The following is a 14,918-nucleotide window of genomic DNA, read 5'->3' on the forward strand; positions in this document are numbered from 1 at the left end:
ACAAGTGTATAGTAAACATTTCTTTATAGTGCATGACAATTAAAATAATACAGATCAAATAATAAACATGTTATAATTAATGTTATCCTTTACTATGCAATCAACAATATGAACATAATATTATTACCAGTGTTCCCATAGTTGTACTTTAATAATGGACAACTGAGCCATAGGTCACGGGTCACCAATATCATTTTTGTCCTAGGTAAAACAGGCTAAGAATTTTGCCTTATATGTAACGCTGAGGAAAATATTGTTGCTTTATTAATCAATTGTGATAATAGTCATTCACAAGCAAGAAAACATGTTCAAGTAGATAGTAGAAAATTCTGGCTATAAAGATTGTAGATGTCTTTTCTAAGAAAATCACACTATGCTTGCACAATATTGGTAAAAGCTACTTTTTTACATTCATTCTTACAATGACCCAGGGACATTTGTGAGTGTGCTTGCTTTTTACAGTCATCTGCAGGGTTGCTATATGCAGTTTTATTTTATCCGACCAATTTTCAACTTCTTTATTTACATACTTTTATCACTGACTGGCTTTTTGATGGAGTAGGAGGTTAATGTAGCCTTCATTAAGAAGTTTAGTTGTTTGTTAAGGTTAATGATGTCCCCTAATTGAATGGGTTAATTTATATCCAAATCCACCCTCACAGGTAGGGAAGGTTTGAGTGTTTTAATATTGAATATATTCCGCTGGTTAGCTTGAAGTTTTAATTTTGGAAGGATTTCATCCATAAAATGTGTAAAATTAATAGAAAGAACTAAACTTGAAAGATTTAACCTTTTTCCAATTGTTGTTTATATGGCTTTAAAAAATGGTAATCTCAACATTAAATGCACTGAGTTAGAAGAATCAGAACGACTCCTTCTGCTTTGCTCTTATTATGTATGAATTTAAGCCTCTTACCATGAATAATACATATGTGAATATAAAAGTGAATATCATTGTAAAAGGATAAAGAACGCACAAAACGGAACGCACTGAACAGTTCTCTTTCAACAGAGTTCCATCTTATACACTAGTTGAGCACCGTTTTAGAAACCCTCCATTTGCTGTGTAATCAGGATATTAATCTCATGTGCAAGAATAATACTGAGCATGGGCACAAATGAAGAGGTGTATTATATTTCAAGTTCAGTTTATCATGGATGGTAGAGTTGTCCATTATTTAAACATGATTGTCTGTGTGTACATATGGGGTCTATTTATTATTAGATGGCTATATGGAAGATTTTCTATTACTGCATATTGCAGTATTCGAAAAACCTCTATATTACCAATACATTTTTGCCAGTGCAGCTGAACGATACGCATCTCCCCCATGTCACAGGCTTGCAGCGGTGAGGCTGAGCTTACAGTTTCGTCAGGCCAATGTGGGAGCCTTTGTGAATCAACTTGCTGATTTACGCATGTGCAGTGGAACTTGAAGCCCAGACTAGAGCTGCCAGTTCCGCTTTCTATGTAAATTAAAGATATGATGGAAAAAATAGATTTATTTTTTCATATAGTTAAATGAATAAAACATATTTTATTTACATAATACAGCATTTTTTTTTTCTTGGTTTAACCCCTGGCGATAGGAGGACAGCATCTGTACTTGTACCCCCTTTGCTACTATAATAACCTCCACTCTTCTGAAAAGACTTTCCACTACATTTTGGAGCATGTCTGTGGGGATTCGCATCCATTCATGCACAAGAGCATTAGTAAGGTCGGACATTCATGCTGGCAGATAAGCTCAGGCTCTCAGTTGGCATTCCAACTTTTCCCAAAGGTGTTCAATGGGATTGAGGTCAGGGCTCTGTCCAGGACAGTCAAGTTCTTCCATACCAAAATCAGAAAACCATTTTTTGATGAAACTCGCTTTGTAAACAGGGTCATTGTTATGCTGAAACAGGAAAGTGTCTTACCTAAATTGTTGCCACAAAGTTGGAAGCTCACAATTCTTTAGAATGTCTTTGTATGCTGTAGCATTAAGATTTCTCTTCACTGGAGCTAAGGGGTTCCAGGTCATTATTCCTCCTCCTCCAAACTTTACAGTTAGCAATACACATTTGTACTGCTAGGCGCTCTCCTGGCAGGCAGCATCCTATGACAGTTCCCTGATGAAAGTCACTGATCTCTTTCTATTCTATTGCTAATATTTGACTATTGAGATTGCATTGTTGTATGCTTGATTGTGTGCACCTGTTGTGGTCAAACACACTAATTGGAAGGGGTGTCCACATACTTTTGCCATGTTGTGCATGTATGTGTGTGCATTGTAATATAATATATTTCCTCTGGTATTTGGCACAAAGAAGTTAGTAGTGTGTGTGTGTGTGTGTGTGTGTGTGTGTGTGTATATGTGTGTGTATGTATATATATATATATATATATATATATATATATATATATGTGTGTGTGTGTATATGTGTGTGTATGTATATATATATATATATATATATATATATATATATATATATATATATATATATATGTGTATATATATATGTGTATATATATATATATATATATATATATATATATATATGTGTATATGGAGGGATATTGGTATGGGGCTGTTTTTCAGGGTTTGGGCTAGGCCTCTTATCTCCAGTGAAGAGCAATCTTAATGCTTCAGCATACCAAGTCATTTTGGGCAATTCTTTGCTTCTAACTTTGTGGCAACAGTTTGGGGAAGGCCTTTTTCTATTCCAACATAACTGTTCCCCAGTGCACAAAGCAAGGATTACAAAGAGATGGCTTGATGAGATCGGTGTGAAAGAACTTGACTGGCTGGCACAGAGCCCTCAACTCAACCCCACCGAACACCTTTGGGATGAACTGGAACAGAGATTGCGAGCCAGGCCTTCTCGTCCAACATCACTGCCTAACCTCATAAATGCTCTATAGAATGAATGGGCACAAATTCCTACAGAAACCCTGCAACATCTTGCGGAAAATCTTCCAAGAAGAGTGTAAGCTGTAACTCCATAGTAAAGTATATCTAATTGAATACAATGTTATTATAGTCCCTGTTGGACGACATTCTGCCATTATAAATCTGTGAGGGGGGGGGCATGGTGTTTTAAGGGACTACATTTTAAAAAGTATTAAAGCTATTAAACTGAAATTTGGCATGCGAATGAAGAACCGTCCATAGGTGTCGCATGCCAAATTGCAGAAAAAAAGAATAAAAAATAACAAATTAGGAATAATCTAAAGGTCAAAATATCGCCATTTTTTTCCACTTCCTGTTTTGCAAAAGTCACTGATTTTCTGTTTTTTTTTGGGAGAGTGTAACTCAGTGTACAGGAGGTTTAAAGACTTGGGGTTCGGTTTATAAGAAAGCTATTATGACTGAGCAGTGCCTTTTGAGGGTTTAAAATTTTGAGAAAGTTATAGTTTTTTTTACAATTTGGTAAAATATGCCCCATTTTAAAGATTTCATAACGTTGTGCATGTCAGTTAGAGGTGTGTGCTGGGTGTACTCAGACTGGCTTCACTTGAGAGCACAAACATGGCTGAGTCTCTGGCTAAGAGATTTTCATCTCTGAGCTGAATTACCCACAATTTCTAGCCACAAGGGGGCTTGTTAGTGTTTTGGGGATATAAGAGAGGGGCACCCTGTAGTACTATTAGCCCAGGCACTGCTCTCAATTGAGCGTTTAATCTCTCCCTGTGGTGCCAGCGACAGCTGTTAGTGAATCCATTGTAAACCTCCCGCCCCTTAGTGACATCGTTGATTTATTCACTTCACTGAGCTGGGAGCAAAGAAATTCAAAAGTGCTTTGTGGTACTTGTACTGATCACACTCAATGTTGATCACAGCGGGGAGTAGATGTGAGGTATCTGGACATTAGCATCTGACATGTTCCTCTTTACAAGAGACATGTACTGGAGAGAAGCTGCAGATAATCTATACACACCCACTTCTCATTGCCTGCTGTGGGCTGTGTTTTACTCATTGGTTCGTCAGCAGAATGTAGTGTTTTCACACACACACACACACTGGTCCTTCCCAGTGTTGTGCTGTACTTCTGTGTGAGAACTCTGCTGCTGAAACCATGGAGGGTTAACTCACAGCTAATATGACAGTCCGCCTCATTACTTCCGGTCTTGGAGGACTTTTCTGACAGAATCTCTGTAAAAGTCTGTCTGCACCAGCATCAACAAGAACTCAAGACCACCACTGCCTGCCAGATCATTCATACATACTGCATCCCACCACTATCTGCTAGATCATTTATACATACATACTGTACCCCACCACTCCCTTTCAGAACATATACTCTGCACCCCATCACTACGTGCCAGAGCAGACATACATAATGCATCCTGCCAGAACATGCATGCATGCATACATACTGCACACCGCCACTGCATGCCAGAGCATACATACATACTGCACGCCGCCACTGTCTGCCAGAACATGCATGCATACATACTGCACACCGCCACTGTCTGCCAGAACATGCATGCATACATACTGCACGCCGCCACTGTCTGCCAGAACATGCATGCCTGCATACATACTGCACGCTGCCACTGACTGCCAGAACATGCATGTATACATACTGCATGCCGCCACTGACTGCCAGAACATACATGCATACATACTGCATGCCACCATTGACTGCCAGAACATACATACTGCACGCCACCACTGACTGCCAGAACATGCATGCATACATACTGCACGCCGCCACTGACTGCCAGAACATACATGCATACATACTGTATGCCGCCACTGACTGCCAGAACATGCATACTGCACCCCACCATTGTCTGCCAGAACATACATATGCACCAAATCCTGCCAGAACATACATACTTCATCCCATCACTGCCTGCCTGTACATACATACATGCGTGACATGTGACACAAGCTGGTGCGCAGGGAGTGACATTTGAAATATTTGTTGAAAGGGGGTGACAAGTGAAAATAGAGCTGGTGAGAATGAGGTGCCAAGTGAGACACTGGTACACAGGAGGTAACATGAGATAAAAGCTGGTGCAATCGGCGGTGACATGTGCATGCGGTTACAAAGCTGATGGGCAGTTGGGAATATGTGAAAAAAAGACATGCACTGGAAATGGAGGGTACTAGGTTTAGAGGAAATCTGAGCAAAAATTACTTTATCAAACCAGTAGGGGAGAGGTGGTATAGGCATCTACAAGAGGTGGTAGAGGCTAATATAGTAGAGCAATGTAAAGACTCTTGTTTATTAGGGATTAAGAAGAACCACTTGGCCCATCTAGTTTCCACTATTTTTAACTGCTGTGAAATTTTAAGTTCATAAATTTATTATCAATATTTTCACTTTACAAAAAGTCATGAAATTCCATAGACAAAAAACCTTACGGTTGTACATGTCTGATTAAAGGTTTCTAATACACAATCTACACTGTAAGAAAATGATTGAAGCTCTTCAACTCAAACTATAAAAAGCATTGAAATTACGACGATTAAGACAAAAACCTTAATGGACGTGTTCCTTGCGCAATACAGACATGGTATGTCATCACATCCTGTGGTTAGCTGCAGATTCAGCACTATCATGTAGTGAGATTGCTGTCACTCACAAAAAGGTGGAGCTGCTAATTCACAGATTTGTGTGTTCACTGGAATACACACATACAGTAGTAGTACATTTTCTTAGTTTACCTTTATCGTAGTTTAGGGTCTCTGTGTCTTAGAAAGGGACAGTAGAATAACTTCATAAAAAAAACTACAAAATAATAGATTTGAAATACATGTAAATGGTAGAGAAGCCTCTGCTTAGTTTGGTTATCAGTGAGCAAAGTTTGCCATTACATTCCCTTACAAGGCCTAAGCTGACTTTTAACAACAATTCAAGGATACATAAAGCCAACAAGACTTAACTAATAAATATTTCCAGCTAAACTGCTCAGTAGTGTAAACTGAACGCACAGAGAGCGCCAGAACAAAGCTGCAAGGGGTGTACTCAGACTGGCTTCCCACAGCAAAATAAAAATAAAAAGTAGTTTATTTTAATATAATAATAAAGGATATCAAATGCATTTATTAATAAAGTAAAACTTCATGCAAATGGATTGCCAAAAATACAAAGTATTTTAAACATGCAGCGAGTGCTCAAATCAGCATATACAGATAGACACAGATGTTATAATTGCTCAGAGAAAATTAAGGAACCAAAATTAGTCCAGCTCTGGTAAAAATGAAAGGTCCTCAATTGGATAAGGTATTATTGCAGCAGTAACCAGCTGGTTTACCAAATCCTTAGTTAATAAGAGTACTGATGCTCAAACTTCAGTTATGCACTAGTAAATGCTAAATCCTCAATATGAGGTTCTGTTCAGCCAAATCTCGGTACATTCACAAACCAGGCTCTAGTATGTAGCTCCAAACTTGCATACACACTTATATAAATTACCATCCAGAAATCAGGACTAAGAGGGATGGCTGTGGTGATTGTCATCTGTGTATTCCAGTGAACACACAAATCTGTGAATTAGCAGCTCCAACAATTTGTGAGTGACAGCAATCTCACTCCATGATAGTGCTGAATCTGCAGCTAACCCCAGGATGTGATGGAACACCATGTCTGTATTGCGCAAGGAACACGTCCATTAAGGTTTCTGCCTTAATCGTCGTAATTTCATTGCTTTTTTGTAGTTTGAGTTGAAAAATTTCAATCGTTTTCTCACATTGTAGATTGTGTATAAGGAACCTTAATCGGACATGTTAAACCGTAAAGTTTTTTGACTATGGAATATATATATATATATATATATATATATATATATATATATATATATATATATAATTATTAGTGTGTATGTTAATGACGGCAATATTTTGTCAAGTTGCTAGCGATGCATTTAGCTGCTGATTGGCAATATGATATGCAGTAATATTGCTGGGGCATTACACTACTGAATTTATGGGCTGAATTCTATTGAATATTGGGTGGGTTCCCTCCGGGTGCTCCGGTTTCCTCCCGCACTCCAAAAACATACTAGTAGGCTAATTGGCTGCTATCAAAATGACCCTAGTCTCTCTCTCTCTCTGTCTGTATGTGTGTATGTTAGGGAATTTAGACTGTAAGATCCAATGGGGCAGGGACTGATGTGAGTGAGTTCTCTGTACAGCACTGCGGAATCAGTGGCGCTATATAAATAAATGGTGATGATGATGAACAAAAGAAATGGCTTTGCTGTGTGCAGGAAACGGCTTCATTTTAATTGACTTTTAATGACAACAACATAATTCAGCCAATAAATCACATTTTACTTCAACTACACTTTGAAATGATAGGCTCTCCTGTAAGAGGAAACAATGATCTTAAAGACATAGTGGGGTTACCAGCAAGCGCAGTGCTATTGCTGATATCAATCTTTTCTGACATACAGTATTTTTAGCCTAATCTAATGTGGTATATGCACAGATTTTCAAAGGATAGTCACTCGCAGTGCAGTAACCCATAGCAACCAATCATGCATACATTGAAACCTAAGTGCAGAATGATTGCAGCGAGTTCCTATGCTGTGCAAATGTGGAATAATTTTTTAATATTTTCTAAATATTGCAAAAAAAAAACAAAACAGTTCAACTGGAGTTTTGTTAAAATGATAAAGATGTAGTTATTATAGTTCTTATATAAATAGTTCCTAATACATTTTATAAGCATAAATGCTGAATCAATGAAATGTGAAAGATAACAATTTGAATATTATAGCTGTAAATTAAGCATTTTTTCTTCTTTTTAGGTTTGTGGATGACCTCCCGAACTCTGTTGTTGAATGGTTAGGTCAAGAAGATGGATGCTGTAAGCAGAAATATATAACGCTAATTTTGTTGTTTTAAGATGTGATGCAGATTGTTCAAGCACCAATGTTTCACTTTAATAGAAAGCATCATATATGCAAGTAACTTAACTGTGCTTTAAGGAGTATACTGTATGTAGTGAACTATAGCAACAGTCTATTAATACGGCAACAATTCAGCAGCAATGGTCAGTGGTGCTATGGGAATTAGGATACTAAGGATGTTCAGGAACGAAAAAAAGGGAATATAAATATGTGGTTTAAAAAAACAACCATATCACATTGTTAATCTATTCACTCAGTGTTGTATATGCCCAATAAGCATGCAGTATTAAATTAATTTGTGCTTTCCAATCAAAGAGAGTGCCAAAAACCCATATGCAAATAGAAATTTGTACTGCCATATGGTAATGTAATAAACATTACAGTGCCCTCTGGGGCCAAAGTAATTCTACATCTTTGTTGCCAAAGGGGCTCTTCATTTGTCACATAGGGATTCCCTGGATATCTCTGATTATAACCAAGAGTAAAAGAAGTCTACCTTCCTAAAGATTAAGGAATATGGTACATAACATAGCTGTGATTCTCAGCCTTCTTACAACAGCGTAGAGCATTTCATGTATTAAGGCATAAACTGTATTTTACTAATATTTTAGTATAAAGCTACTTACCTGTTTTGCTTTTAAGACTTGTTACTAAAAACAAAAAATCAGTGTACCAAATGAGACCGTATATATAAGCATTTAGCTTGCTCTGCACTGCAGTATCTTATTTCTTAGTAACGTTTCTTGTTACATTTCAATGTGTGTATGGCATGTCAACGCAGTTAAAAACTTACATTCCTCTCAATGGGAGCATGTTAAGAAATGTTTACATATGCGTTGCAGCATGCGTTTTCCCTGGAACAAGATAACTTCCTGTTTTGTTACAGATACATTTAAAATTGCAGATTGAATACATTTGTTAATGTATTTGCATGCATACATAAATGAACAACAAAAGTGTTGTAGCGTTAGACAATTGGTATTAGTTAGAGTTCCTTGTCATTTTCTGTATGATTTCTATTCCACGTGAACTGTAGAAAATAATTTCTAGTATTGTTGTAAGTCATCGTCCGCATTACACTTTTTTCAAGGGAAGTTGTCATTAAGCAACTTTTAGTTTTACTGAAAATTTTAGTTTGAGTGTAATTACTTAATATTCTAGATACATTTTAGAAATATTTTGATAAACCTTACAGAAAAATGCCTCCAAACTTAAAATCTTTCATTAGACTTAATAAGTTAAGATCTGGGGGTAAATGTATTATTCTCCGATTTTTTTCAACTCGCTGGAAATCGGCGACTTTGCAGCTAAAATTTAAAGCGGCGATGGCTTGTAAAAGCAAGTTTGCCTTTACAAGCCATCGCCGCTTTAAATTTTAGCTGCAAAGACGCCGATTTCCGGCGAGTTGAAAAAATCGGAGAATAATACATTTACCCCCTGCTGCCTTACTCATTATCCCCTAGGACCTTTAAATCTCCAACAGGCACACATGCTCATATAGACTTCCAATACCCACCTGACCCAAAACAGGCAAAGATATTGTCAATGGACCCTTTCTAATTCAAGCTCACACTGGAAAACACATAGGGTAGGGGCATCTGCAACAGCTTTGCCGTTTTGTACCAGGCAAGGCTGGGAATTACACAAAAGAGCAGCTTATTTTCCACCTAATACTGTGCAATCCAATCAGCATTATATATCTATTTGCATTGATCGCTGTTTTCGGTCAAAGATGTTCATGGTGCCAACTATGAAGAACTGGGCAGACTCAGGGGTAGTTAATTTGGAGCTTATTTGTATCTTATGCCTGTTGGTGGGAGAGGGAGTTTTTTTTTAAATTGTTTTAAAGTTTTCCTTCAACCCCTCTAAATTTTCAGAAAATATCATTCATTTGCTTATACCAGCAATTGAAATAGCAAGAAAGTGAACTAAAAGCATATGTGTGCTTATTTTATCTAAACACCACCGAGAAATACTTGGTGGTGTTTATTGGTTTGGCATAGATCCACCTTTCCAAAACAACAAAAAGCAGGATTATAAACATACTTTTTTGTTGTTGCTAGTTTGCAGTCTTGATTGAAAATGCATAAATTAAGTAGGAATAATTTGGGTAGCCCTTTTTTCTAAAACAAGAACAAGACAACCCACCGCATCAAATGAGCTTATCCCTGAGTTTCTGGGCATGTCTGGGTATTTTATCTCCCCAGCTCTGAATTTCTTAACACTTTAAAAACTGTAGTGTAGAGTGTTAGTATCTGGTGACTAACAAGACACATATTTTGAAATGAGGGAACCCTCTAGTTTCTTGGAACCAGAATGGGGGTGATCTGGGCATTACAAAACCCTTCCCCCATTTTGGCCTCCTTAATGTTTTCCATAGTGAGGGTGTAATTGTCCACATGTGAGCAACAAACGATAACTACTAATGGGCAACAGTATTAGAAAGAGGGTGCTCCTGAGTTTATTGTAGCCAGGATAGAGGAGATCCTACCCCATACCTGGACTTCTCAATGATTTCTGTAGTGCAAGAAATTATTGTCTAGTGATTAAACTCTTTGAAACGAGGGGGCCCCTGAGTGTGTAGGTGCTGGGATGGGGGAGATCAGGCAGTTTTGATACTCTCCCCCTAGACCAAGGCTCCTCACATTTTTCTGTAGTGCAGGGGACAGTCATCATTATCATGCCCCTCCCCTTGCCCCCATCGGCAGTAAATGCTGGTGGGGGGACTTGTAAGTATAATTTTGATTAATTTTAACTCCTTAAGTGTTGAAGACAAGTGGGACTCGTTCTACACATATACCTCAACAGTTCTAAGGACAAGTCCCACATGTCCTGAAGGGGTTAAAGTTGACCAGTCACCTACATACAGTGGATGCGGTCATTGTTTTGCTTGGAACACTATTCATGGGAAGGGCATCCTGTCATCACTAAGGTACTTCATGTTAATACACAGTTTAGACATCAACACATCTCAAGCATTCTTCCTCACATCACTGTATCTTTCTCTTGCATTTCAACCAAATTGAATTGTACAAACCCAGACTATACTGGAAAGTTGTATTTCAGTTATACATCTGTTATGGTTGATTTCTTATTCACTGCTAACCCAAAGCAATAAACTCCATAAAAGATATTAAAAGCCAATACTTCTCCCAGTTAAGAAAATGTTTTTCTCTGTTTCCTCTTCTATCCTATCCTCTTATTTGGATGGGGTAAAGGGCAGTGACCCAAATTTATAATTTAAAACTGTTTCTTTTCATGACCTATATTTCAGTGCACCTACTAAATCTCAAATCTGTTTTATGCATCTCCAGATGAACTAGCCGAGTTTATGGTTGCAGTTTCCTGTTTGAAATACAGTGAAAAGCCAAATTATGTAGCCCTGAAGAGAATCCTGTTGAAGGCTCTGGAGTCTGCTGGAACTAGTCTTAGTGCTCCACTGATTTTTTCACATATGAGATCCTTTCCAAAAATGCCTACAGATGTTAAAAAGGTACTATATGTATATAAATGTCTTCACACGTGTTATTGTTTCATAACAAAGGGACTTTATAACATATATTCATCAAAATGATCCCCTGTTGAAATGGAAACTTATTTTTAAACATAATGGGGTTTATTAAGAACTAGGAGCAAATTCAGCTACTGGGTGCAATATTTGCACCCTGAAAATTTTCTTTGCACTGCAGTTGACCAGGTCCGGGGTAATGTGAAATACACAGCCTGATTTAAATATCAGTGTAAAAATAGAGCTGGCTATTATTAGTGTGCAAGTGCCTGCAGTATTTGCCCTGCATTAAAAGTTGCATTTGTATTCCTTGCAGTGCAACATGGTTTGTTTGAAAGCAAATACTGAACCAAAATAATATTTATGCTTCGCTCTAAATCAGCCCAAATATGAGAATTGACTTTGTGGAATTTAACAGGACCATAATTAATACTGTTTAGCCCCACCATTTCTTTAAACTTTGGTCTTCAAGGTACTCTCAGAAGATAAAATTATCTTTGAGGAATACTGAAGTTAAAATGAGACTGTCACAGGGTACTATTAAACAACAATTAATAAATAAGTGCTTATTCATGACACTGTGGCATATTTAGAGCCAAATTTGTTTGGGCCAATTATAAATTTCATACACAAAAGAAGGGGGGGCGGTTATAAAGAAAACATAGCATGAGAGTTTGAGGGCAAAGAGGGACTGTGCTGCTAAAATAGAGATGTTTGTGAGCTATGGTATTGGGCAAATTTGACACAAGGATAGTAGGAAGTTTTGACTTTATAACAGGTTTGTTTTCAGTGCAAACTATTCCTAGATGTTTTGTATTAGGTGCCGCAATTCCAGTTTTATGCACTCTGATGGACAGCAAGGAATACAGTTATACATGTAAGAACAGTATCTGGTACTACTTCATAGTGATTTATAGTAATTTACTGCAGTGCTTGTTTTCTTTCCCTGGACGATTTATTTTTATTTCTACCGTTCTTCACTTGATCCTCAAAAATATGATCCAGCTCACCGCTGTGTCACAAACCTCCAACTTTCTTTGCTCCACCTATGTTTGCTTTTGAACCATCCAAGGCAAAGGTGCCACAATGATAGAGTTTACTTTTATAAATACTAGTTTTCTGCATAGTGATTTCTTTAGTAACAGACTCAGAGATCAGCTCCGTTGAACTGAGGTTTGGACAGCAAGTAGAGTGCAAAAGGGTTTGCCAGAAGTCAATGGTTCTAGGAGAGACTGTGGCACAGAAAGTGAGATGAAGCATACCAGTATGCCAGGGCAAACAGTCTGGAAAACCACTGAGATAGATTAACCAATGATTTCTTCGAATTGACCAGCTCTGTTATATATGAAGAAGTTTTCTTTCTTGGTTTATGATGTGGATAATTTCTAAACTCTTTGAAGTGGGAACCTAGGAAGCAAATACGTGCATAGTTGGATTGTTCATGTGTAGGCTGTCAAGGACAATCCATGTACATTCTCTAAATTTGCAAACATTTTAATAATTTTGTTTAAAGTTGTAAAATTAGGCTCCTTCATGCTAATAATTGTAACAACCAAATCGATGACTTCATTGGATGAAAGGATAGTGACTTCCTATTCCATTGCAAACCCTCTAAAATCTAGCAAACATAGAGTAGCAATTTATAAATATAAGGATAGTGTCTAAGTCAGTGGTGGGGAACAGGTGGCAAGACTTCACATGTGGCCCCAGCTCCTTCATAGATTTGTTTGTTATAGCTCATAATATTTGTTTAAAATGTCTGCTGATGTACTACTGATGGGTGTCTTTCTTTGATTAAATGTATTATTTTAACTTATCACTGAGATTAAGGGTAATGTGCGGCCCTTTTGAAGGTTAGAGGGCCACACCATATGTCCCCTGTAATGTATCATGTTGTACTTCACTGGTCCAAATTAACCAGTCAAATCTACTTTTCTCTTTTATCCTTCTGGGGGACACTGCTACCATGAGTTGTAGTGGGCAGTGAGGGAGTTAGAACTTATCTAGTTAACTTGTGACCTGTTGACAGACCCCTCTCCTCTGCAAACACCTGTAGCTCCTCAGTGTAGATTAAGTGCCTAAGGAATTGGGCTTACTTCATTACTGCTGGCATAGTGTAGTAAGGTTTATTTTCTTTTATATTCTTGTTTTTACATAGATAAATCACAGCCTGCTTAGTGTGCGATTCTTCGGCACACTGTGTAAAAAAAAAAAGAAGATTGAGAAGCAGCAGGCTGTGTACGGGGTCGGCTCTCACTCTCAATGTGAATATCAAGAGTGTAACAGGCGGCTCATTAGCCGTTGTCACACTTGGTGGTACCTAATGACCGTCACTACCTGCGGGTATAGAGTGCCGCGATTTGGAGTGAAGGCGGCCGCCATCTTATGGTCACTACCAAGTACCCCCTCAGAAGTGGGGGGGGGTTAGGTAAATAACTACATCATCTATTGATGTACGGCAGCAGACCCGATGATGCACTTACATTATGGAAGTGGCGCACATTAGGGCTAAGAGAGAGAGACGGCTGAAGCAGAGTAATGCAGCTGGATGAGAGAGCTCCCTCCCTCCCCACCGAAGAGGGTGCGATGGTATCTCCTAAGATCTGCCCGGGAAAAGTACACTCCCAGCTTCTGCTTCACTGCTGACCAAGACTCCTCTCCTGCTGCAGACGTGCACTAGTCTAGGAAGGCTAAGTACAACTATGTGTGTGTGTGTGTGTGTATGTGTGTGTATATATATATATATATATATATATATATATATATATATATATATATATATATATATATACATACAATCTATCTATATACAAGTTAACCCGTGCATGATACTCATGCATTCTAGTCAAATCAAGCTACTTAAGGTGTTAAAAAGGTTCTTGTCATGCATTTGGGGCTAGGCCAGGCCTTCTCAGGGGAAGAGCGTTACTTCCCGACGTAAGCGCCCTTTTTTAACGTGGTTTTGTCCACATGTCACCACCTCATCATTCTTCTCCATCACCTCATCCTTCATCTTCATCGCCACATCCTTAATCTCCATCGTCTTACTGTTCTAAAACCTCTCGATACACGTTTCTGCTAAACACCTTATCGCTGTGCTCAATCAGTCTTCCTTGAAGGGCAGTATTCATAACCTGCATTTTTACATCACTGCTTCTCCGTACTCGTGAAAATGCGACATACAATTGTCCATGACCAAACACAGGCTCTGGTAAATAAATACCCACACGGTCAAGAGTTTGAGCCCTCAACTGGTAAATTTAGCCTTTACTACCCCTCCCACGGGGGGAAGGGGGGATGATGGAAGTTAACTGACTTCACTATTATAATTTTTTTGTCAAATAATGTCAGTAAACCAAATTTCAGTTCAATTGGATGAGCCCTTTCTGATTAAAATATTTTTTCCACACACACACACACTAACACACGCCGCTAGGCTTATATAATATATATATATATATATATATATATATATATATATATATATAATTTACTGAGACAGTATTGATGAATGATATTCATTGTTGGATAGCAGCATATCCTAGAAAAATCGCTATATCT

General features: G+C 38.0%; 1 protein-coding gene across 2 annotated transcripts in view; it reads left to right on the forward strand.

Annotated features, from left to right (window-relative positions):
• The window catches only part of VRK2 (VRK serine/threonine kinase 2), a 66,368-nt gene that overhangs the window by 31,635 nt on the left and 19,815 nt on the right, over positions 1–14,918 (forward strand). For both annotated transcript variants that reach the window (XM_075203849.1, XM_075203850.1), the window contains exons 10-11: positions 7,748–7,806; positions 11,164–11,342. In XM_075203849.1, coding sequence (XP_075059950.1) covers positions 7,748–7,806; positions 11,164–11,342 — 238 coding nt within the window. The remainder of the gene's footprint in view (positions 1–7,747; positions 7,807–11,163; positions 11,343–14,918) is intronic.

The sequence above is a fragment of the Mixophyes fleayi genome, chromosome 3 (assembly GCF_038048845.1).
Source record: "Mixophyes fleayi isolate aMixFle1 chromosome 3, aMixFle1.hap1, whole genome shotgun sequence".
Lineage (NCBI taxonomy): Eukaryota > Metazoa > Chordata > Amphibia > Anura > Limnodynastidae > Mixophyes > Mixophyes fleayi.